The sequence below is a fragment of the Squalius cephalus genome (genome assembly GCF_949319135.1).
Source record: "Squalius cephalus genome assembly, chromosome: 3".
In the NCBI taxonomy this organism is placed as follows: domain Eukaryota; kingdom Metazoa; phylum Chordata; class Actinopteri; order Cypriniformes; family Leuciscidae; genus Squalius; species Squalius cephalus.
This window is the reverse complement of record NC_137124.1, coordinates 16,186,293-16,211,818: the sequence shown is the minus strand read 5'-3', so window position 1 is coordinate 16,211,818 and position 25,526 is coordinate 16,186,293. Positions and strand designations below refer to the sequence as shown.

The 25,526-nt window shown below is 37.4% G+C and overlaps 2 protein-coding genes across 4 annotated transcripts; one reads left to right on the top strand and one right to left on the bottom strand.

Moving 5' to 3' along the window:
* Positions 1-5,941: 5,941 nt before the first annotated feature.
* ccnb3 (cyclin B3) lies at positions 5,942-16,578 on the bottom strand. 2 transcript variants are annotated; one of them, XM_079867291.1, is made up of 12 exons: positions 16,423-16,578; positions 16,065-16,172; positions 15,891-15,971; positions 15,225-15,325; positions 15,003-15,117; positions 12,781-12,879; positions 12,602-12,694; positions 12,341-12,478; positions 10,911-11,066; positions 8,856-9,005; positions 8,049-8,179; positions 5,942-6,449 (listed from the first exon to the last, which is right to left on the bottom strand). In XM_079867291.1, the coding sequence occupies exons 2-12, from the start codon at positions 16,137-16,139 to the stop codon at positions 6,383-6,385; spliced, it is 1,206 nt and encodes a 401-aa protein (XP_079723417.1). In that variant the 5' UTR covers positions 16,140-16,172; positions 16,423-16,578; the 3' UTR covers positions 5,942-6,382. The 2 variants fall into 2 exon arrangements, with proteins under 2 accessions (XP_079723417.1, XP_079723416.1); XM_079867290.1 differs by having other exon boundaries at positions 15,891-15,974; positions 16,423-16,571.
* A 116-nt stretch (positions 16,579-16,694) lies between these two features.
* On the top strand, positions 16,695-22,652 carry LOC307156080 (uncharacterized protein). 2 transcript variants are annotated; one of them, XM_079867288.1, is made up of 5 exons: positions 16,695-16,995; positions 19,035-19,112; positions 19,316-19,525; positions 19,695-20,854; positions 22,289-22,652. In XM_079867288.1, exons 4-5 carry the CDS (start codon positions 19,739-19,741, stop codon positions 22,460-22,462), a joined length of 1,290 nt encoding a protein of 429 aa, XP_079723414.1. In that variant the 5' UTR covers positions 16,695-16,995; positions 19,035-19,112; positions 19,316-19,525; positions 19,695-19,738; the 3' UTR covers positions 22,463-22,652. The 2 variants fall into 2 exon arrangements, with proteins under 2 accessions (XP_079723414.1, XP_079723413.1); XM_079867287.1 differs by having other exon boundaries at positions 19,316-20,854.
* Positions 22,653-25,526: the final 2,874 nt, after the last annotated feature.

The window sequence follows — 25,526 nt, the reverse complement described above, 5'->3', positions numbered from 1 at the left end:
TTATTATTTTTCTCACTCCAGAAGACATTGATTCTTTCATTGGGGTCATATGCGTTTAGCGTCGTGATTGTTTTGTGTGGTTTTTGAAGCGTGTACTTTTGAGTTACTATCTATGGTTACTATCCATTATATGGACTCACAGAGATACATTGTTTTCCAAAAAATCTTTATTTAAGTTAATCTGAAAAATAAGAAGACATCTGGGGCAGCATGAGGGTGAGTAAGAGAATTTTAATGTGAGAGAATTTTCATTTTTTGGTGGATCCCTTTTGGGACCATTCACACCAAGGACAGGCCCAACTATAACAATAAAGTTTTAATAATTGGAATGTCTACTTACACACTAAGTGCAATTGGGCCTTTATTTTCCTCTGTCTTCTTTTTGCTTTTAGAACTTTTTGGCTGTTTAAGGCCGTTGTTGACAAATGAGAGACATTGCGATGTGTCCATCCATCGCGTTCTCAGCTTCCGACTTCTCGTATGTGGACTGCACGCTGTTTGACAACGCAAAATGATTCACATTGGCTAAATGAAAAATCTGTCTGCGCACACAATATAATAAACAACTTCAAATGAAAGCGATTGTATATTAACCAACTTTCACGAACAAGGTTTTTGGCTCAACCTCGATAAAACCACTGCGGCACAATTCTCGGGACTCTTTAGGTTTATAATTAGCAAAAAGAAATTGAACTTTGGCCTTTGGATAGCTATAGCTGGGTCATTTATAAAATAGGCGTGGAAGGTCCACCCAAAAGCCTATTATTGCTAAACAAAAAAATAGAAACTTCACGAAAATAGGTGAGAACATGCGACATGTGGTTCTAAACAAGCATGCGAACTTTTATGGAGATCGGACCATAGGTGGCGCTATAACTGTTAAAAAGGTGTAAAATGCTGCATTTCTATGCTAATCCAATGAAATGGCTGAAAATGGCCCTCTTCCTGCCTAATTTGCAAAGAACTGCAAGAAATTGTCTGTGCACATGCATGATTCTAAAGAAGCATGGAAACTTTAATGGACATCGGGCCATAGGGGCCACTTTAAGGTCAAGGTCAAGGTAAACTTTATTATCCCACAAAGGGAAATTCATGTGGTCATTCATCATGCGCCGTTGTCACAACATATTCTCTAGAAACATAGACACCACAGTCAAACCAATAAACCTATATATAAAAAAGAAATAACAATGACTGAAATTAACAGTGACAATATATAAAAAATAACAATACTGCAGAAATGAGTCACAATCCAACATCTAACATTAGAAATGACTAATATTATCAGATAGCTAAAAATGTGATAGCTTGCGATGTACTTGATCATTATACAATCTGATCGCTGTAGGTACAAATGATTTATTGCCAAACACGCAGATAAGGCCAAAGGACAGAACACTCTGGAGGAGACTTTTATAAAACATTACAAGAATGTGTCTGTCTAATCTAAAATTATATAGTTTCCAACATCCGTTGTTGCATTTTCTTAGTTTTGTTCAGTGCACATTCATTAAAAGTTAGTTTAGAATCAATTTCAACTCCCAAGTATCTATAGGTTGAGACCCTCTCCACTAATTCACCATTGATCTTAGAGGGGGGAACTATTATTCTGTTTTTGCTCAAATCTATGATCATCTTCTTTGTTTTCTTCACATTGATTTCAAGAAAATTATCAGAACACCACTGAGTAAAACCCTGTAATTCCCTCTGAAATCCACTCACAGAAGAAATGTCAGACTTTAAAAAACCGACCAGTCCTCCTGTGTCGTCAGCATATTTAAAATAAGTGTGGGCTGAAGAGGAAGCTTGACAGTTATTGATGTATAATGTGTATGTGGTGCCCTTGTATTTATCATTTCTGAGGATGATATACATGAGTTAAATCTGACTTGCTGACTATGGTCCGTCAAGAAATCAGAGATCCATAAAATCAATTGGGAATTTACTCCCAAATGCACCAATTTTCTCACCAGCAGGTGGGGTTTGTATTGAAAGCGCTGCTGAAGTCATTAAACGCAATCTTGACCAGGCTCTCAGCATGTTCAAGGTGCTCATGAGTGCTGTTAATCAAGGATAGCAGCGCATCCTCAACAGCTCTCTCTGTACGATAGGCAAATTTATTCGGGTCTAAAAGAGGTGAAACCTCATGGAGAAGTTGTTTTAAAATGATTTTTTCGAAACATTTCATAACTGCCGAGGTAAGGGCAACAGGGCGCAGATTATTGAGCTCCTTAGGCCTATTGTTTTTAGGCACAGGCACTTTTAGGGATTGTTTCCAAAGACTGGAACGACACCTGTATCTAGTGACAGCTGGAACAAACTATGGAAGGGCTGTGCCAACTGATCAGCACACACCTTTAGTGTCCTGCAGCTGATACCATCAGGTCCGCAAGCTTTACGGGGATTTACACGTCTAAAATAAGATTTGACCTCATTCTGTTCTACTTTAACATCATATGTGTCAAATCTACAATAAAAATTATTTTATTGATTTCCCATATTAAGATCGTTCTCTGCTACCATAGGGTGCTTCTTGGGCTTGTATCCTGTGATAGACTCCCTACTAAGCTCTCCTAACATCATTTTTGAAAAAGTTTTCTAACTTATGTTTGTATGCTGCTTTACAGTCATTGATCTTGCTTTTAATCTTTTTCTCTTCTCTACTTCCTCCTGATTTAAACAGATGCTTTTTTCTCATTAAGGAGTTGCTTTAACTCTGGAGTGACCCAGGGCTTGTTATTAGGGAACATCTTAATGGTCTTTTGGGAGATGATTATGTCCTCACAGAATTGTACATACCCCGAGATAGCGAACGCTGCGTCATTGACGTTGTCAGTCCCGTCGGTCACTACATTCCAGTCTGTGCACTCCAGGCAAGTGCCTCAGTCGCAGCAGCAGTCCAGCATTTAATCTCCACATTTTTTGCTTTCTCACGCCGTAGTCGGGACACATAGGTAGGCATCAGTTTAATCATATTATGGTCCAAGTTCCCTAGACCGGGCAGGGCCTTAGAATAAAAGGCGTCCTGGATGTTTCCATCTGGTCGAGGCAAGCTTTATTGCGTGTAGAACAGGTGATATATTGTTGGTACGTAGGTAAATAACGTAGGCTTTAACTGTTGTGAAGGTGAAAAAAGCTTTTAAAACCATATATTTCCTTGGCAAACACCCTGTATTGGCTATAAATGGTATTTTGAATGGTATTATGAACTGAGTGATTACATGCTTGCTAAATAAAACATAATACCTTTTTACGCATTGGCTTAAAGGCCTTAAAGCGCTTGAACCCCGATAATTGCTGCTCGCAGCTTTATTTTATATAGTTGCTTTTATTTTGTAACTCTTTTTGAATTTACTATTAATTTAATTCACTACTCAATTTACTTCCCTAATTGATTTACCTAGTTCATTTCAGATAATATTATTTGTTTAACAATCTATATTCTATGTGCTTTATATTTTGCACATTTGTTCAGTAGGCATATAAGAATATGAAGCAGGTTTGGGTTATTTAGAAGGAACTAATCACCATGATGGCTGCAAATAAAACACCATATTTAATTCAAAACAGCACTATACAGTACTGTAAACACATAAATTACCAACAACATTTAATTGTCCTTATAAAAGCATTCTTTTTACAATTTATTCAGAGATGCACAGAGGGCCTCAGCTGAAACAATTGTTTTTGAGTTTAGTTTGTTCTCAACCAGATAATAGGCCTAGGCCAGGGATGGGCAACTTCGGTCCTGGAGGGACCACTGTCCTACAGAGTTTAGCTCCAACCCTGAAAAAATCACCTGCCTGTAATTTTCTAGTAATCCTGAGGACCTTGATTAGCTTGTTCAGGTGTGTTTGATTAGGGTTGAAGCTAAACTCTGTAGGACAGTGGCCCTCCAGGACCGAAGTTGCCCATCCCTGGCCTAGGCTATTAAAACCACATAATTATAATTTAATAAAGATCAAAAATATATAAAAAAAAAGTTTAAAGGGGCAACATTTTGATAACCTAAAATTTTCTAGGACCAAATTAAATTTTCCCTCAGTGATGAAAGAAAAAGAGTTGAGATGAGGCATTGGCGAAACTAAGTCCTGGCTGGGACAGATGTATATTGTAGCATCTTCTACAGTCTGAGCACTCAGCAATAACTCTGGAAATTATTGTCATGGAGACAGATGTGCAGAGCAGATGATGTTGGGCTAGGCTACACATTGTTGACCTTTTCCACGTATTGTACATGTCCATTAGACAGATTTATGCATGTATAATACAGCCATTAGTAAGCGGGACAGCAAGTCAGTGTCATCATGCTCCTAGTTTGATCTTTTCACCTCTAAGTAACACAGCTGCTTCCTGCTATTATGTAACTGCCATGTTTACGTGTCCCATCAGAGCTGCAGTTCGCAGCCGAGCGTAGCCTTTCATAACTTGATCGTAATGAATTTTCAATTGTAGTTAGCTGGCTGAGGCAATTTGCTCCATGAAGCGTTTGCGACTCAAATAGCATATCTGGCTCCACACTCATGGATTTATTTTGGGCGGGAATGATCATGGATACAACCCAATTGCCTCGGTCGGGAGTCCCAGAGAAAATTACAGGAAAATTGTTTGAAAATGATATTCAAACATCGCAACTCTTGTTTTAGCACAGATAAACAGGATGTCGTATGCAAAATGGGATATGAGGTGAAAAGTAATGTGCCAAACAAGACTAATTGGTAAAAACGAGATAAAAAGCGGGAGGTTATGTATAATTTGATGCTACCAAAATACAATTATTTGATATTGCACTGTTTTAACAAGCAGCCTCTTGCTCTTTTATTCTCACGAAACACATTAAGAAGATATCAGAGTAATGTCTGCAATTAACTGCAGTTATTTGTTTTCTGCTTTCTATTCTCCTAAAGGAGAATACAGATTTGATCTTTGTTGCTTAATCTAACTGAAATGGGTTTTAGGACATTTATAAACTGGCATTCATCCACAGAATATCGCATAAAGATGATGTATTATTCAACAGATGTCTCCACCATTTTACTCCACCAGATATTGATGTGTTGGCCCTCCATATCCCAATTAATGGAGTCACCACAGACATTTATCCACAAATGTTTAGCATGCTGTTTATAAATGGCATCCTTTAGCAGTAAACAAATTCAGTGCCACTACTAATGAGAAATCAAGATTTGCATGTCAATTCTGCAGTCCGACTTACGGATTCACAGCATAGGCCTACATGTGAAGGACTCAGAAGACAATACAAAGCCCAGGATCTAGTCGGTCAGTGATCAAAGGGTGCTGCCCACCGACAGCAACGTGCATGTGCCGTCTGGGACGATACGTGCAAACATCAATGTGAGAAATGTAATAACAAGGATTAGAAATATCGGCCTTTAAAGCCCAGAGGACAAGCAATCAGTATTCTGCCATCCCAATGAGCAGGTCGAGGAGCCTATGCTAATCAAAGGCTGTCTTTTCCCCTTTCAATCCACATCTAAACTACACAAGAGAATCGCCGCAAAAACAGCAAACACCAGAAACAGCTCTGTGAGGTTTGTTGTTCGCTGTTGGCCGTGATGGATTGGACCGGCTCACAGCTGTGACTCAAGCTGCATCCAAAAACAACCAATAGACGTCAGAGACTGTTTGGACATCCGGACCGCCAGACAATCTCTTTAGATAAACAGCAGTGGTTTCCTACATTCAATAATCAGTGGGGCTGAAGTGTGATGGAGGTCATTTATTTATTTTATATAGGTGCAATGATTGACTGTGGTTGAAAAGATGCAGACAGTTAGATGCAGACACATGTTATCGAAGTGATAAAGGATCTGGAAGCACGCTGCCTCCTACTGGTAAAACTACGGCGCAGCATTGTATGTTAGATGCATTTTAAAAAGGCATTAAATGTGAACTGAAGTAAATGCAAGAATCAGGCAAATATGCAAAAGTACTTTTTTAATCATCCATAGTGTTTAATAAAACACTGTCATTAAAGTGATCAAGAAAATATACACACGGCAAACTATACAACAGTACAGAAAAGACAAAAACGTATCTATGTACAAGGCATTAAAATGCTATTTTAGTAACATTCAACAACAAAAACCGAATGACCTAATATATTGAACTGATAGGATGGTTTGTACTTTATCAGCTTTTGAAACATTGATGGGGGTCACTGGTTTGTATTTTGGTTAACTGATTTTTACATTTACAAAAAGAATAACATGGTTTGTAAAAAAGAACAGCTGAACATACAATGGAAAACATGTATATACGTGTAAATTTACACACAAAGACTTTATTTCAAAAGATTAAAATATAACATTAAATATAATTATTTACAACGTTTAAAACATTACATAAATTCCCCTTCTGCTTACTTCAAAAACCCCTCCAACTTCTCCAGACTCGCTGTGGGGATCAACGCAACTTCAAAGAAAACCCTGTAATGAAAAATAAATAAATCAAGACATAATCAAATGCCACAATCTGGAGTATTTTAATATAAACAAACTGCTTCATTAGTCAAATGCTTTCAAGAAATCAACATCTGCTCTAGGCAGGAGTAACATTAAAAAAAAAAATACATGTCAAAATGCCAATCAGGTTTGGCAAGAGCTTCAAAACAACACAGTCATGCTCAGACTCCGATAAGAAGATGGAGTCAAAATTTTCTAAACATGAATTTTGACTAAACTTCTCAACTATAGTTTTTTGCGAGGCCGACCAACTTTAAAAGCACATGATTTATATAGAAAAACAGTGAAATGTGCTGTAGGCTAAAACTTTAGAAACAAACCAGAAATGGTTTCTGGAAAGCAAGAATCATACAGTTCAAAGTTTATTTGGACTGCTGAGATAAGCAATTTCTCTGAATATTGCTGTAAAAATCTGTATAACAATTTTATGTAATTCCAAACATTAATTTTGCCATTAATTGTAATAATTCAGTGAGATTTTTGTATGCACAAAGAGTCTGACAACAGCCGGTATGACCTGATCTCACCATCATTAAAGGGATAGTTCGGCCAAAAATGATATTTAACCCATGATTTACTCACCCTCAAGCCGTTCGAGATGCATATGTCAATCTTTTTTCAGACGAACACATTTTCAGTTATTTTAGAAAATGTCTTAGATCTTTCAGTGGTTATAATGTGAAGTTGTGGGGTCCACCTCCTTCGAGTCCCAAAATGTGCATGCATCCTTCACAAAAGTAATCCATCCGGCTCCAGGGGGATAAACGAAGGCCTTCTGAGGGTAATCCGTGCGGTTTTGTCGTAAAAATATACAAATTTAAAACGTTATAAATGAAAATATCTTGCTTCCGGCAACGGTCGACGTGCATTCACGGCAGATGGATGCCGGTGTATGACGTAGGACGTAGCGTTTGATTTAGCTGTACTTCGTTCTACATCACGATGCTTCCTACGCTACGTCATACACCGGCATCCATCTCCCGTGAACGCTCGTCGACCGTTGCCGGAAGCAAGATATTCTCATTTATAAAGTTTTAAATATGTATATTTTTACGACAAAACCGCACAGACTACCCTCAGAAGGCCTTCGTTTATCCCCCTGGAGCCGGATGGATTACCTTTGTGAAGGATGCATGCACATTTTGGGACTCGAAGGAGGTGGACCCCATAACTTCACATTATAACCACTGAAAGATCTAAGACATTTTCTAAAATAACTGAAAATGTGTTCGTCTGAAAAATGATTGACATATGCATCTCGAATGGCTTGAGGGTGAGTAAATCATTGGTTAAATATCATTTTTGGCCGAACTATCCCTTTAAGTCTGTCTGGGATTACATGAAGAAACAGAAAAAAATGAGGCAGACTAAGTACAGAAGAACTGCACAAACTTGAACTGAAACTGAACTACTTCAATGGCTGAGATAAACAATGTTATTAGTGTTGTATTTTGTGGTAAATACATAAAATAAATATAAAAAAAAAAACTATGTATGTACAAAAAGTAGACGCAAAGAACATGCTCTTCTGATTAAAAATACACCATTTTCTTGCTGACTTACTTGTGCGCATACTTGCTCCTGACAACGGCGAGTTTGCTGTCCGGTGGGCTGCTGAGCATGTGGTGGAGTTTTCTGACCACGGGTGCCAGATCCTCCACACTGTATCCAGAGTGGAACTGCAAACACTGTGTCTGGAAACAGAAGTGGAGCATCAGTCAAAATCTGTGTAAGTGTTATTGTGAAGTATAGCCAGATATCTGTGAATCTCAGAGGTGTCTAATGAGCGTTACATAAGGGATGTGTGACTAAGACGCTTGCCAAATATTTCATGATGTGAGAAATAAATGCCCTTAAGCTGTCAATAATTTGAAGATAAGACGGAAACGATATCCGGTGAGAATGTAAATTAAAGTATGAACGTTTGTGTGTGTGTGTGGTTGTTGTTTCAAGGTAATTAAACTTCTTCATCTCTGACTTCTCTGTAGAGCCACTCAGGACATAAAGCAATTAGTCAAATGTTGGTAAACACAGTCCAGCTTCACTCTCATTAACCAAAATACCCGTGTCATCAACCAACGACTTAGTTTGAGTGTGAATGTGTGTGTGAGAGAACAGAAATTAGCATCCATAATGAGCAGTCACTAGCCTATCACAGAGCTGTCTCAGCTTAAGCTCATTTAGTGCTATCAGAAGAGCACAGAATTTCCAAATCAGAGCACACAAGGACACTGAACTCACTGTGAAAGTGCATGTATGTGTGTATCACCAAGGAACGGTGGCATTTTGTGAAAATAAATGGTATAATTAATGAGCTCTGTGCTTGCGCAAATGTGCATACATTATAAAAGCATAAAGGTAAACACGTACCCATCCTCCCAGATCCTTAGTAACAAGAGCGATGAGCAGACAGGCAGAGGCGAGGAAAGACGCTCTTACTGGCACAAACTCCATCTCCAACAAACTCAGCTCACAAATAAAGCGTGCCAGAGTCAATGTGTCCATACCTGCATTCACACACTGCCGGGAGACGAGAGACGGTAAATCATCACACACAAGCCAGAATAAGTATCCATACAATGGCAAACTGCAGAGAGAAGTAAAGTTTATATCCGCTTACAAAACGCGTACATGCACACACACACACACACACGCTGAATCCGTAGCAGTGCCAGTACCTGCGAGCCCTGCAGAAAGATTACACACAGCTCATCCAACAAAGATTCTGAAGGTTACATTCTTGGCAAATTCAGCACTCAATTACAAAAGGACGTGCTCTGGTGAACCATAAAAGAAAAGTATTTCAATGTAAACATTTATTTCCTTGATTCTTGAATGCTCTATTCTTTAAAGGAAGTTAATCGAAACTTTTTGTTGTTATTTCCTTATCCTCATGTTTCTCTAAACCTGTGTGCGTTTATTTTTTTCTGTGGTGCACAGAACAATTTTTGAAGAATCTTCACATGGCTCTTATCCCTAAAGCAGCTCATAGAGACTATTGCCGTAAAGCTCCAGAAATGGGTGAAAAAAAGAATAATTAATTAATTAATTAATTAACAGAAAAATAACTAAATGTTGTCATATGGTAACAGTCATTGTCACTATAAAACGTCTTTAAATTCTTCAAAGATTCTGAAAACTTTCTTTTAAAGGGATAGTTCACCCAAAAATGAAAATCCTGTCATCATTTACTCACCCTCAAGTTGTTTCAAACCTGTAAGAATTTCTTTTTTCTGCTGAACACAAAAGAAGATATTTTGAAAAATGTCTGTAACCAAACAGTTGATGGACCCCATTGACTTCCATAGTAGGAAAAAAAAATACTATGGAAGTCAATGGGGTCCATCAACTGTTTGGTTACAGACATTTTTCAAAATATCTTCTTTTGTGTTCAGCAGAAAAAAGAAATTCTTACAGGTTTGAAACAACTTGAGGGTGAGTAAATGATGACAGAATTTTCATTTTTGGGTGAACTATCCCTTTAACATACATTACGGTAATATTTTTTGAAACTCTCTTATGTTTACCAAGGCTACATTCATTTGATCAAAAATACCGGAAACCATTAATATTGTGAAATATTAGAATTTAAAATAACTGTTTTCTAATGTATTTCTGAATATATAATACAATTTATGTGATGCACAGTTGAATTTTCAGTATCATTACTTCAGTGTCACATGATCATTCAGAAATCATTAAGAAATGTTTTTTTGAGCACCAAATCAGCATATTAGAATATGCTGATTTGGTGCTGAAGAAACATTTCTTATTATTATCTATATTTCTGACCCCAAAGTTTCAGTTTGGGGAACAACATGAGGGTGAGAAAGTAAACCATCCCTATTTTTGAAAGCATTTTACTAATGTATCAGAAACCACATTCAACAAAGGGGTAGTTTGTCTAGCAAGTCTATTGGCATACTATAATTGATCTGTTGTGTGCATGCATGCTTTTCTTCAGAAAAATAATTTAATATAATGGTATTATTTGTTAATGCGCTGTAAATAAGCTTATTACTTTGTAAAAAGAGCAATTAGTAAAACCAGCCATTCTGCTGACAAATAAAAACAAATAGAGACATTGTTAAATCACAGAGCTTTGACTAAAGCTCAATTAATGCAGCTGTTGAAAATGGGAATGGATCTGACAGCAACAAGCAGTATCAAAACCAGTGACAGCCGGTCACACACACAAATTCTTCAGAGAATACAAGGGGGGAAAAAACAGGCCACACCTGACAGACACAAAAAACATCCAATGAATGCTTCCCTGCATGATCTGTCTCTCTGACTTTGACAAACACACACACACACACACACACACACACACACACTTGATGTTAATCCTAGTGTGTGTCAGGTGACTCCAAAGGAGTTCCACTTGTCTTTTCACAGAGGAAATATGTATGTGTTGTCTCTCACCTTGGCATAACGACGGAGGAAGCGGTATGGAACCGGAATATTGATGTCAAAGTTCAGCGCCTGCAGGATGCTGATCTCCATGGTGATAAGCTGGGAGCGCTTGTAGGCATCGTCACAAATATATAGGAAATCATCCACGCAAGGTGGAGCCCGCTCCTGTAAGGACACACCACAGACATGATGGGTACTAACTGACAAATCACAATTTTTTTGCAGCATGCAGTATGAATATAGTGCACAGTGTGCAAAAATACACACACAGTGCAACTACTGCAACACACTCATCTTGACATTCATTGTTCAGTGAGACAAAGGAAATAGAGAAAAATATCTATCATGATTTTTAATATCGCTTTATTATTATTCAGCCAAACTGGTAAAAGGCATATTACACAAAATTTTATAAAAAAAATAAGTAATTAAAATTATTTCTAAAACTGTATCTGGACAGTTCAACGTGTTAAAGTGATGAAACACGGGACAACTTTTTGAGCAATGTTGCCGTCAATGGCCAACCAGGTGTGAGACACAGGGCCCACGACCAATCTAAAGAATCCAGATAGAAATTTGTTGCCCATTCTTGATGGTAAAGTGCCCAAGCAACATCGCTCGGCAACATTTCGACACAGTTAAGCAACATCACACAACCAAGAGTGCTATTTTCCTGAATATCATCACGATTGAAAATGTGCCACTGATTTATTCAATAACAAGTAGTTCATATTAATGTTAGACGAAACACTCAGTCACGTTTCATTACTGAATGATTCAGCATTTTGAACAAATCGGTTGACTCAAAGATTCAATGTCCCATTCATAAGCTACTACTCCCTCATTTTTGAATGAATCAGCCATTTGAATGAATAATTTTAATGAATGACTCAATGACTCACTCATTAAGACAGTCACTTGCTGACACCTAATATTAACACCAAAAAAATCCTATTTTTTCTCAAACAAGTGAATAACCAATCTACTTGTCCAAAGGACATATAATTCTTATTTTTTTATGTTCTTTATGAACATGTTCTAAGTTGTCTTGCTCTATGAAAAGTTCTTTATGAACTTTTTGGAGCGTCAAAGTGGTAACTGCGTAGAGTAGACTGTCAATGAAGGGACAGAAAGCTCTCAGATTTCATCAAAAAGATGAACAAAAGTCTTATGAGTTTGGAACGACATGAGGGTGAGTAATGACAGAATTTTCATTTTTGTGTGAACTATTCCTTTAATTATTATAAGATAAGATTGAATCATTGACCTTTCTAATGATATATATATATATATACCCTGTAAGTACATTTCTGAGGTCATGTAAGCGTGTGTGAGATAATGGGAGAATGACTAAGTCCTTGAGCAATTACGACTAAGCCCAGAAAAGTGAGTCTAAAGGAATGACTTTCAGCTATCATGAGAGAGAGCATATGTCTTACCTCAAATTTAGAAGCAATGAGCATGGCAGTGGAACCAATGAGCTGTAAAGACTCCCGTTTGACCGGGCTCACGGCCAGATAATGATCCGTCACTTTCACAGCCAGGTACAGAGTCTCATGATTCAGCTCAAAATTCTCCTACAGAATAAAGAGCAAGAATAAAGTAACATCAGTGCTGAAACCACCAAAAGCCAACAACATTCTACCAGACTAATCACATTTGAAACGATGCCCGGGAAGCCAATAAACATCAACACTAACCTGGACCTCAACCAGCCAGTCCACCAGAATTGCTCTCATATTGGTGTTCAGAGTTGGTTGATCAGCCATGTAGTCATGCAAGACAAACATTTCCTGCAAATAAAAGAAATAAAACATTTTAGCTTGCCATTTTCTGTTCCTCTACTTGCAAGATCATTAATAAACACTACTAAACCAACCTCTCTGCTCTTAAGGTAGTCAAAAATATCTTTGGCATACTCTGCTGTATGCGTGCAGTCACTGAGTTGCTCGGAATCAATGTCAAACTCTGGAGGAATCTGAAAGACAACAGATACAAAGTGTTTGAGTGTTTTTAAATCTGTAAACAAGGACAAAAACTGACAAATGTTTGTTAACCCCTAAAATATTAAGGAATGTAATAATATGTCCCAGCAGGAAGGACTTAAAGTGTGTCCTTAATTAGATTAGAATTCAAATGTTTCTTCTGCATCCATATTTTATGCAGGGAGCAATGTGTCTTTTTGGCAGTTAACAGCTCTCTTATGTAAAACCCTCCCAAACACTTTGGAACAACTGGATATTTACATTCATGCTAATTCTGTCATCGCACCAATGCACCAAACCAGGGTAGGGTTGCACTAGCCGTTCATAATTTCTTTCTTAAAATGGAACGTAAAGCCCACACTAGAGTCTTAGTAACTACTGGCTAGTTTGTAACTCTGTACTCTATTCTGTTGCACCATTTGTTCTTAAGGCAGAACGCAGCTAGTAGGTTGTAAGCTCTACGTAAAGTAATGCGTAGTTGCATAATATGATGTTTACTCTCAATGATCCAATAGTCCAGTCATTTTATGAAAAAAGGTTGAACAAACTGCAACAGAAGCAAATTCAACTGATTTTGTATCCTCAATATGTCCTGAGTAAGGAAAAAAAAAGCCCAGAAGAATCCCATTAGGGGAAAGTTTCGGAAAAAAACCCAAATATAGCCTATTCATACGCCTATTCATTCTTTTTCTCACGTGAATAGGGTAAAAATTTTAACCTTTAGATATCACCATGAAAAGTACTGAGTTGATAGAGTTGATAGTTACATAGAGGCAGGAAGAAGTACTTTAAACCAGCCTTTATTCATTATTATTGCAGAGATGGGGTTTGGGGCTTGGTCCGTGGTACTGTTTCTGGGGATTCACTTTTTATTTTAGTTTATTTATTTTAGTTTTGTCTTCTGCATTCTCCTTACCATTGTCTCCTGTTCCTCCCTCAGACTTGTCCCCCAGAAACAGTCCCACAGACCCAGCCCAAAACCCAATCTCTTAAAAATTAATAAAGGCTGGTTTCTAAAGTACTTCTTCCTGCTATGTATTAATGCTCATTGGTAGCCTAAATGGGTTCCATTCAGACCTTAACATTAAGTATTTTACTGTTATGTGTTAACAAGATTCAACAAGACATTTTCACCTGGCTATACCCAATGTTTAGATCTGTTGTGGTATTTATGCAAATTAGCACATACATAATTAGATTATGCACCGTTTGTCCATGTTAACAAACAATTTTAAAAAACTTGTAATACATTTTTTGTTTGTATTGATGCAAGTAATCAACTCAGTAATTTTCTTGGTGATATCTAAAGGTTAAATTTTATACCCTATTCACATAAGAAAAAGTATGAATAGGCTATATTTGGGTCTTTTTCGAAACTTTCCCCTAATGGGATTCTTCGGGGCTTTTTTTTTTCTTACTCAGGACATATTGAGGATACAAAATCAGTTGAGTTTGCTTCTGTTGCAATTTGTTCAAGGTTGATCCCCATTTTGGCTTAAAATGACTGGACTACAATAGCAGCCTCAAGTACGTGAGCAGAAGATGTTAAATTTCAGTTTATCCTTCATTCAAACTTCTTTTGCCTCACGTTACTAAAGGTAAAAATACGTTTCCATTGAATACGATACTACTTGATCATGAATAACATAATATGTATTTTATGTAAATAACATTCAGAAACTGTATTTGAAACTAAATTAATATTCATCAATAAATAAATACTGATACAAAAATAATAATAAATTACATTTATTGATTATGATTTTATTTGACATGCAAAACACAGAGCGATGGGTCAGATGCTCTCAGCGGCGCACTGTAGGACGGGTTTGTGTTGATGAGCCGCTAACAAAGTAATTTACTCACATAATATTCTCTCTTTTAAAATGTAAGTGAGTGTAAATGTCAGCATTATCATATATGTCTAAAGAATTAAAGTCTGTCAGGTAGAGCTTATTGATGTAGTGCAGTCAGTCTGATATTTTATTCTTACCGTTACTCCTGATCTGAGGCTTACGTAAATATTTAGTTTATACGTAGAGTTACGCTTCAACTAATTTTAATGGTGCAACGCAAAAAATATTTAGTAGTGCATAAGTTGTAACTTATGGCTTACCTCTGGAGGCAGGAGGTGTGGAGGAATTGATGGTTTAGAAGAGGGCTCTTCCAGTTTCTCAAATGACTCCACATTCTTCAGTTCCTCCAACTTTTCCTCTGAACTAACCACAGATCTGACAGAAGGAAAGATAAGAAATCTGCAAATTCTGGGACAATCATCTCAAAGTACTCTCAATGCATGGTAGGTTAAAAGACAAAGAGGTAGTAAAATATGACTTACTTTAAATTGACATCATTCTTAGAAAGTACTGAGATCTTCTTCTGCAGCTTCTTAACGGGATCTTTCTTTTTGATGGGATTGCTTAGCTCAATCTTGTGTGCCTTTAATAAAAGTGCATTTTAAGAGTTAACACATTTCTCAACACGAGTCAAAATTCAGCCTAAATATCAGCCAAAAACTGTACTTTGGGTTTAATTTGTTAAAATAAGCAAGAGTCACCAAATCAATCAACTTGGTTGGATCTGAGACACAGAGAGAATGAATACAAGGTGTTAGACAATAGTGAATAGAGCCATCATTACAATTTGCATACGAGAGCACGTCACATGGAAACCCAGACCCACCAAAGGAGTGCCCATCTGAGCTATTAAAAGTTGAGATCTCCTGCTTTTGTGTGCACTGTAACTTACTGCTCGGGCATGAATGAGATTTCAATGAGGTTATGACTATCAGGCATGCTGATTTGCATCATTCATTTAAACTGCTGGTGTTAGTGGGGTTACAAGCCAGATGCTCAACACTTACTGGTTTGACATCATCAGAATCAAACCGAGGGGCCAAAAAACACTGAGAGACAGCCTAGTCAGGTAACATATGAAAGCAATAAAGCTGTGGTGCATGTATACAAAAATATATATTAACGCAAATTTGATTTGGCACCCTTACATTGGTAATGTCCACAAAAGCAGTTCTTTTCTTAGGGGCCCCTTGGGGAGAAGAAGATGAGCGCTTGGTCTGGGGGCCATCCTGCTTAAAAACATCAACACAAGATGGATCAGATCAACAACAATCAAACCAGCAAAGATCTAATTCAGTTTCAGTTCTGATCTCACTGTATACCTGGTTCTCCAGTCCTTTGGGGTGAAGTTTGGGGATTTTACTGGTGGTGGGCTTCTTTCCTCTAGAAAACGGCATCTTGTTCAGTTGTTCTGATCCTTCAGTTATATCCTGTTTCAAACGTGAGGTAAACAAAGAATGTATGAACAACTTAAGGTCACTATGAACGTGCATAGTGCACACTTCCATCAGACACACACACACACACTCTTCTCGTTGTACTCCACAAGGTTACTAAATATTCAAACAAAGATCCGTAAAGAAATTGTTTTGATCGCAGGAAGCATCAAGTCGGTAGTTAAAGAACAACAACATGCGGGCGAATGTTTCGTATAGTTTTGCGAGAAATTGTACATCTTACCTTTTCACGATACGCTGAACAACCTCAATTAAAGCAGGGAAATATTTTGAAAGAGAATATGTGCAAACATTCACGAAAAGTACAATGGGAAGCTATCCAGGCTGAAACAGACACACACCGGACTGCTGTATGCATGCGTCCAAAACTACACGCAGTGATGCGATTGGCCGAATGCACTTCGCTCTAGGCCAATGAGCGTCGAGCTAGGATGCCGTTGTTAAGGGGCGGGACGATAGAATTTTCAAAAACACCTTAGCAACCAATAGGAAGCGAGCTCGCGTTCTAAGACTTGTTTTGAGTTAGTGGACGTAGGAGAGAATGTGCTTGGGAATGATACCAACAGAGATTCTATTAATTCTAAAATATTGCAACAATGTTAAGTAATTAGCTTCGCTTATTTTGAATGTTACTGATATTATTGACTTTACAATGAAGCCACACCCAGCCACCCACCCACACAGACACAATAAATGTCTTTCACACAGGAAATCAGCAAAGTGCAAACTGCCTGTGGCCCCATCACATTCTCAAGCCTATCAAGCCGAACTTGTTTGACTGATTTCCTTCAACAAGGTAAAGAAAACATATATTTTCCCCAATGTTTGAAGAGGTGATTTGATGTATTTATAATCACTTATGTTATTATTAAGGTATTTTTTTGCAGAACTAATTTTCCCCATTTGTTTTGGCTGAAATTATATTTCCTTTTTTGTTTTACTACGTTACTTTATTGTTGGTCCTCCTGCTGTGCTCTCACATTTTCCTTCAGCAACATACAATTATAACATGCAAAATGAATTCAATTGTATCTTAGAAGTATAAAGCTTGGGGAGGAAAATCACAATATAACCAATATAAATTTTAAAGCCAAAGACATTTGACCTTATGTAGGTTACGTATGATTGCTTGTAATATGTCTTTCATTATATGTATAAGCAGCCATTTCTGTATCTAAAGTGCGATCTCTCTCCAGCTTTGTTCTACAACCAAGTGTTTTTACATGTGCATTTACTTCTCAATATCTTTTTAGCAATACCATGAAATTAAATTTAACTGTGCATCCCACCCTCTAAAACTTTCACTTGTTTAATGGGGCATCTGATGTCAAATAGCATTGCATTTCCTTTGGCCAGTACAATTACATACATATTTTATTACTCTACATCTACATCTGTGGTATATCAGATAATCTCCTTTGAGTATTTCACACCTCCATTAAAAACACCAAAGCATGACGTTACATAAAGTAGATTAGAAAACCAAAGACTTTTCAAGGTTACGTCCTCCACGGCACTGCCCAGGAGACCTTTTGTTTCCAATTCAATTGAAATGTACTCATAATCTAACTTGAACTGACTGCAGCTAACAGGTTAAGTATGTGTTGTAGCATTTATTGCCAAATTAAATAAATATGTAGGCGCTGACACAAAGTGTTAGGCTGAGCTGATGTTTATCAAAGCTTTAAACAACGTTCCTCACAAGCTTCTTCTTCATTTCTCTTAATACATTGCGTTGGGCAAAGGTTGCCCCATGATCTAGAATCATTTCTTGCCCAGTATCACTGCCTTAATTATCAAATCAAAGTCTGCAGGATAATGGAAATGGAAACAAGTTTTTTTCAGCACCTATCAACACGCATCATCTTTTCCTGTCAGCCACGTGACTTAGTTCCTGTAACAGCAACTCATCTGGTGATCACTTGTGGTTTTCTTTTTCTGCTCATTTGAGACCTGTTTTTCTTTAGTTGTTCTTGGATTAATTTAGTTGGTCATGTCTCTTTGTTTCGATTTTAATTGTATTTTCCTTTGCTCGTTTTCATTCCTGACTTCTTCACCATTATCAAATTTTCAGCACTCGGGATGTACTAGGCAAACACTTTACAAGCTAAAACATGAACTGACCAGAATCAGTGGATAAAATAAGGTGTTTATGGGGTGAGGTGGATGCCAATCAAACCACCACACATTGCATTTCATGGCTTCTTTTGTCCTCAGCAGTAACTGAAGAATTATGTTAATTATGCTCTCGGAGATCTACCTCTAAAGAATCACGGCCTTCAAGTTTACTTGAAAATCATTTGCAGGTGTGATAGAAAAGAGTTGGAACAAAATTATGCATGTTGTTATATGCATTATTAGGCAACCCTGCACTAGAATATCAATGTACTTCTATCAGCCTGTTGTGCTGAGGTACAAAGTAAACTTTATCATGCCTCAGAAATGATATTTTAAGGATGCAATTATATAAAAATAGTGATAAGGCAATAATTGTTATGGCCGACGATAAGAGATAAATAAAATTATATTATATTTTGTCTAGATACATTAAAAATAAATCATTTAGTGATTTAAATATTTTAAATCTAAAAGTAGGCATCACAAAATTCTAACTAATGTACAGTATGAAAATTTGATATTCATTATGATGAGATCATTTTCTAAAGATTACATTTAACAGTGTTATTAAATTAACTTGAAGTGAGCATTAGTGCTAAAATAGGTATGTATTGTAATTATAAGCAAACGTGATTGATATCAACCATACAGATCAATAAAAAAAATCTGATAACCAATATGGTAACACTGTATCTTGTTCCATCTTTTTTTTTTCAGATGATTAATGAAGAGTGGCTTTGCAGCTCATTTAAGCTGTGTGATCTAGCCCCCGCCTCAGAATCTGGTCACTCTGATGTAAGTACAGACATTTTAGTATCCTATTCAGTATAATATAAGTATATTAAAAGTCTGTAAATAAATAAGACTTTTCATTCTCTTATAAATTTGGTTTGCAAATTTTTAACAATCATCATACAGAAAAAGTAGCTAAAGTAGATAAAGTGCAACATTATCCGAAGAAAGTCAAGTCTTCATTTTTCTGTTATGACCTTTTTCAGGACTCTATGCAGATAGTAATCAATGGTGATTCATACCCACAACCTGCATACGACCCGTCATCAATCCAACACACGATGGAAACATACAGCCGTTTACTGGATGGAACATTAGAACAGAACATAGAGCCCATTCAAATCTTTGCGCATATGACAGCCAAAGCTATTATAGATTCATCTGTGAGGATCAGAGGCCCAAGTGAATCTGTCAAGGTGAGACAGGATGAAGTTGAGATGCTAGCTGAAGAGTTAACTTTAAAAGTCTGTTGCAAAGCATTAGATGAGATGGAGAGGCAACATCACTCTGATTCATCCAAAAATATAAATGATAAAGGGGTTATGGAGGGGATTAATGAAAATGCATCGGTCCTGTGCTCCTCAGGCTACAACTGTGATAAAAACGCATTTGAAATAGAAACCGACAAGATGGAGGAATATGACACACTGACCACAGTATATGCCAGTTCCTTCAAGAGCATGGGCAGTCTGGGGTCTCTCGACTACCCTGATGCTCCACCAAGCACCCCTTTACTTCCAGAGATGATGAGTCGTCGAGCCAGTTTCACAAGGAAGCTAAAGGGAGGACTTGCTAAAGAGTTTCTTCCTTCACCCCCTCCTCCCACCCCAAAAGACCACATGCAACCCTTATTAGAGAACCAAATGACTGACACGTCCGCTGACTTCATGGTGAGGCTGATGCGCTCCCTTTCCCTGGAGTGTTGTCGAAACGGAGGTCTAGAAGAAGTCAAAGACAGAGAAGCTGATTATGGCGAACTTCAAAATGACATTCCCAGGCTGACTGACTATGCAGCTCAAATATCTGCAGATATCCTTCATTCTCTCACCACAAACGAGATCAAAGTAAAGGATGAGGGTTGTGTGAAACGCATGTTGGCTATTTCTGATCGACTTGCGAGTGAAATTGTCACAACGTCTCTAGCAGAGGTGATGGCGAGAGGGGAAAAGAAGGTTTTGAAGGAAGAAACAACATCATACTCAGTGGCTCCAGACAAAAGATCTAGCATGGCGTTCTCTGCAACTGACGAGGTGAAAATTTTAGCTAATGAGCTAATCATTGATGCTTTGGTTCATGCTTTTGCTAAGCTAAGACAGGGCGTGTTTGAACATGGAACCCAGCCACATCTTTCGGGCCAAGCAGCAGAACCACAGCCATGGGAAGAAGAAAGATATTCAAACACACTGTGTAAAGACTCAATCAACTGTAACGATAAATCAGAACTGAACCCCATTACAGTTGACGCCAATGTGACATCATCGCTACACACATTTTCCAACGACTTTGCAGAAGACGTGCTTCAACATTCTGTATGTGATGCTTCCAGATTCCTGTTTAACTGTAAGCAATCTGAGGGAGCAGAATTTGGCTCACAGAAAGACGATAAACCATGGGTGATTAAGATACATGCTGAAGAAAGTCGTCATGTCCAGGAACTGCAATGTGCTCTACTCTGGGCTGCGGCCTCTCAGAACGGGACTTCAGCACTTCAGTTTGATCTACCAGACACAAGCCTTCAGCAACAGGTACAGAATATTACAGTTTTCACAGGCTGAATTTGCCTACTGGATGGTTGTGATGCTTTTTGCTTTAATGTCTAAAGGCCCCGTTCACACCAAGGACAATAACTATAAAGTTCTGTTACAATTCCATGAGAATAGGGAAGTCCACACCACAACTATAACAGACGTCCCTATTCTCATGCAATTAGAACCATTAGTAAAACTTTAAAGCAATCATTATTGTTATCATATTTGATGTGAGCAGGCTTTAACTCGGTATTTTCGATGTAAGGTGGGGAAGTTTGCCTAAGACATGGACATCAGTTTCAATTTTGCACATGCATTTATACTGGAATCAAACTTTTAGGCTACTTGCAACTTCCAATCAATTTTAATTTTAATTAAAGTTAAGAAGGTAATATTTTATCCTTAAACAAATTTTTGAATAAATACATGAAACATGGGTTAGCAATTAAAAATAGTTTGGATTGTCGTGTCAGTAGAAGTAAATGGGGAAACCCTAACCGCAAATTGAATTTAAACTAGGGCTGTCAAACGATTAATCGCGATTAATCGCATCCAAAATAAAAGTTTGTGTTTACATAATATATGTGTGTGTATGGAGTATAATTATTTTCTATATATAAATACACACACATGCATATATATTTAAGAAAAATGTGTTATTTATATATAAAATATTTATATATAATATAAATTATATATAATATAAATATATATACACAGTATATACATGCAAATATTTCTTAAATATATGCATGCATGTGTGTGTATTTATATATAGAAAATAATTATACACCGTACACACACATTTTTTATGTAAATACAAACTTTTATTTTGGATGCGATTAATCGCGATTAATCGTTTGACAGCCCTAATTTAAACCCAAAATTGATTTTTCTTCCTGAAAAGGTTTTGTCTTATAAATCCCTTTTATTATTATTATTATTTATATGTGGTTAAACTGACAGTTTTACTACTCACACCATTTTACAACAATCCCAGTCTAGTAACTTTGAGTTTGTGGACATTTTTAGTTTTACTTACTAAAACACCGATTTAGTTTAGCATTTTAACCTATAACAAAATGACTGAATAAATTTAAGCATTGCATTGGGGTTCCAGAAGTAAATGGGGAATGTTATCACAATTCAACCTGAATTTAAGTTTTTATTTTATTTTTTATTTACAACTTACTGCATTTTACAACAATCCTATAACCGCCATCTAATACAATAGCTTTGAGTTTATAGGGATATGAATTTAATCTTTACAAAAGTATAAGGAAGCATTATAATTATTTGATGGTATCATTGAACTATAATACTTGCTTTGAAAGAGCCAATCAGTTTAATTACAAATGCTCACACTAAAGTCTATCATTTTCATTATAAAATAATTGCATTGCTTTTTATTTGACTGACATGTTCCCTTAGCTTTGCAGACTCTCTCAGAGTGCCCGTCTGAATGGCTGGACAGTGGGCGATTTAATGGCTTCTCTCGAAGAGTTTTGTGACATGCAGCGAGCGACCAGCAGAGGACGCTATAAGAGCTCCGATTCTCTCCTGGAGCATCTGCAGCTCCTGATCGACAATTCACATTTAAACTGATCTTGGATCAGCTTCGCCCTTGCAGAACAGGTCATTGATCCGTCCAACACCCCCTGATATGAAGACAGAAAACAGCAGACATTAATCTTCATCCACACAATCTTTCACATCCCAAACATGAATACAAGAAGACAGAGCCATAAAGTATATGCATGCAGTTATAATCAATTTCATTCTCACCCATTGAAAATGAGCCCTTAAAGACAAAACAGCTGTATGCACGCTGTCTGTTTAAACCGATATGAGATCTGCTCTCCCAATCCAAGCCATTATTAGGTAAGCGGAAATCTGTCTGCAAATCAGTTTTAGAAGTTACCACCATCCAAAACACACTGACACATTCTTGACCAAAGATTCTGTATATTATTTTTCAACAATATGTCAGTACCAATAATAAAGCGTGTCTGAATAATGATAAACAGTGAATGCTGTAGTGTTGGAGCTGTTTTATGATGGAGCTGATTGCTGTAAAGGGGTGCGCAGGGCTTTGCGGGGTGTGTAAAAAGCAGGACTATTTTACTGCATCCCATTAATACTCCCAAAGCAGTGATACCTAACATGGCAGGAATGCGCTTTAGCGAACAAACCTGCATCCCACTCACTCCCACTCTTGGCGACCACAGCTTGAAAAATCAGGGACACACACAAACTCACACACACTCATTCTTTGACCCTATATATGTCTCGCTCAATCAGTCTCCCCTCCCAGACACGCTCTTTCTTTCACTTTCTCTCTCCCGCACACACGCACACACACACACACACACACACACACACACACACACACACACACACACACACACACACACACACACACACACACATACATATTCTCATACACAAGGGGGGCTGACTTCACATCTGCAGTGTCAGTGAAGACACAATGGCTTCCAGTCCAGCCCCGTTAGACGCATCTGGAGAAGCGTTTGTTCCAATGTCTGAACCATTGCTGCCAAAAATGAGAGACGTGCATGATAAAAAAATGTGCATGAGGAAAAAAGATAGCAGGAAAGGGGAGTGGGGAAGAGAGAGAAGGGAAGAAGTGATTGCAACAGAGTTGACACATATAGAGTCAAATGTATCATGGGGGCTCTGGAAAATCTCCCAACATCCCCCACCCACCCTTCTCCCCAAGCTATGACGCATCGATTTATTCTCTACAATAAGAGCCAGACGCATGTGAAGGAATTCCTTACATTAAACAGGCCTCATAGACTTAATGTACTCATATATTTTCTATTCGTATCACTCAAGCTTAGCGAAGCACTGAAGCGCCGCGACTTGAACAGCGATTGCCAGCAATCCTTTGTATTCATGTGATCAAACGAGCCATAAAGTAGCCAGCGGAGAAAGGAAACTGTATAAAAGATGAAATAAATTCAATTAAAATGAATACAATACGTTCAACATGTTTGCTCTGGAGAATTGGGATGTTTGTTTAAGGTTATGGAGTTTTCAGGTTCGGCTCTTTGTAGCCCCTATCTATCTTGAAGATAAGGTCAATGTGTGTAAAACACGACATTTTCTCTGTGATCTGAGGTCTGTAATGTGATCCAATGTGTGTCACACTATATTAAAGGGAAAGCTCACTCAAAAACATAATTTACTCACCCTCATGTCGTTTCAAACCTTTCATTCTGTAAAAAAAACACAAACACACACACACAAAAAAAAGATCTTTTGAAAACTGTCTCAAAAGTGTCCATACAATGAAAGTTAAGGGGGTCGAAAACAACACTAGACCACATTGACTTTCACTGCATGGGCTAAAAAAACACTTTTGCGACAGTTTTCAAAATATCATCTTTTGTGTTCCACTGAAGAAATAAAGTACAGGCTTGGAAAAACATGTAAATGATTTTGTGTGTGTGTGTGTGTGTGTGTGTGTGCTATCTCTTTAAAGGCAAAACCTATGTTTTTTTCATTTGATGGTCAATTTTGAAATTTTGGGTATATTGCTTCCATAACATGTCTTCTTTCTCACTAGTAGAAAGAAAACATCCAAAACACACATTTAAGTGTTTTATTTTATTACGCTTTATCTATTTGCCAATGTATATTTCAGTGAATATATCTTTAAAGGCTGTTTTCTTAAAATTAGTATTTTATTAAAGTCTCCAGTTCAGTAGCACTTATACACCAAACTTTACAGTTTTATTCCTATCTATATTCTGAAGATTTTAAACATGGGAAACATGTTCATATCCATTCCCTAATTTATGTAACATTTTATTCTTAAAAATATGGCAAACATGTATTTTTCTGATTTTATTTTCTAAATGTTAAAAGAATTTCTGACTTTAATATTTCAACAAAATTAAATACAAATTTTGAAACTGTCTTATCCAATGTTGAGATTTCTGTTCTGGGAAGGTATGCAAATTAGTACATAATTAGATACATTCACATTTGCATACTTATAACATTTCAGAAAACATTGTCTTACTGTAGTGTGATTTCATAGCTTGTCTCCCTGTTGACAGCACTAATTACCAATACTAGAAATTATTTGAGTGACAATCAGTTAGGAGACCATGAGTTGGTGTCTCACATGTTCACCCATTTTAGTGCACTTCCATCGTAGAGACCAGCGAGGATCCGTGGTCGAGGTTTGAGCATTGGTCTGGCCGGTTTCTCCAGCTGATTTGAGAAACCGGTTGGCCGAGACATCTGTCTTCCATCTCCAGAACCCTAGTATAGACAAACATATGCAACGGCTCACACACGATGCTCATCTCCTGCTGTTTATGGCTGAAACAGACAGAAAGACTGCAGATATATTTACAGTGTGTGGAGAGGAATGAAGTTTCGTGTCCCTTCAGTTTTACTGTGGACCATTTATCTCAAGACGACTGGACTTTTCAAGACAGCTGAAGAGTACAAGTGATAAACGTAATTTATTAGACATACTCAAAGTCTTTCATCTTCAGTTGTTTTAGTCAGATGTACACAGATCATTTTAGGTCATCTTTCTGCCTTAATATATGTTTTACCTTTACACAAATAAGGCTCTGTGAAGTAAGTAAGGGCCATCAAACCAGATCCTCTGCATTATCTTGTCCTT

Coding starts and splice junctions, on each gene's coding strand:
- ccnb3 (XM_079867290.1), bottom strand. CDS start 16,139: ATGCCGTTTTCTAGAGGAAAGAAGCCCACCACCAGTAAAATCCCCAAA. Junction 15,326..15,890: donor CTTTTGTGGACATTACCAAT/GTAAGGGTGCCA, acceptor CTTTTATTAAAG/GCACACAAGATTGAGCTAAG. Junction 9,006..10,910: donor TCCTCCGTCGTTATGCCAAG/GTGAGAGACAAC, acceptor GTCTCCCGGCAG/TGTGTGAATGCAGGTATGGA.
- LOC307156080 (XM_079867287.1), top strand. CDS start 19,035: ATGATTAATGAAGAGTGGCTTTGCAGCTCATTTAAGCTGTGTGATCTA. Junction 19,113..19,315: donor CAGAATCTGGTCACTCTGAT/GTAAGTACAGAC, acceptor GACCTTTTTCAG/GACTCTATGCAGATAGTAAT. Junction 20,855..22,288: donor ACACAAGCCTTCAGCAACAG/GTACAGAATATT, acceptor ATGTTCCCTTAG/CTTTGCAGACTCTCTCAGAG.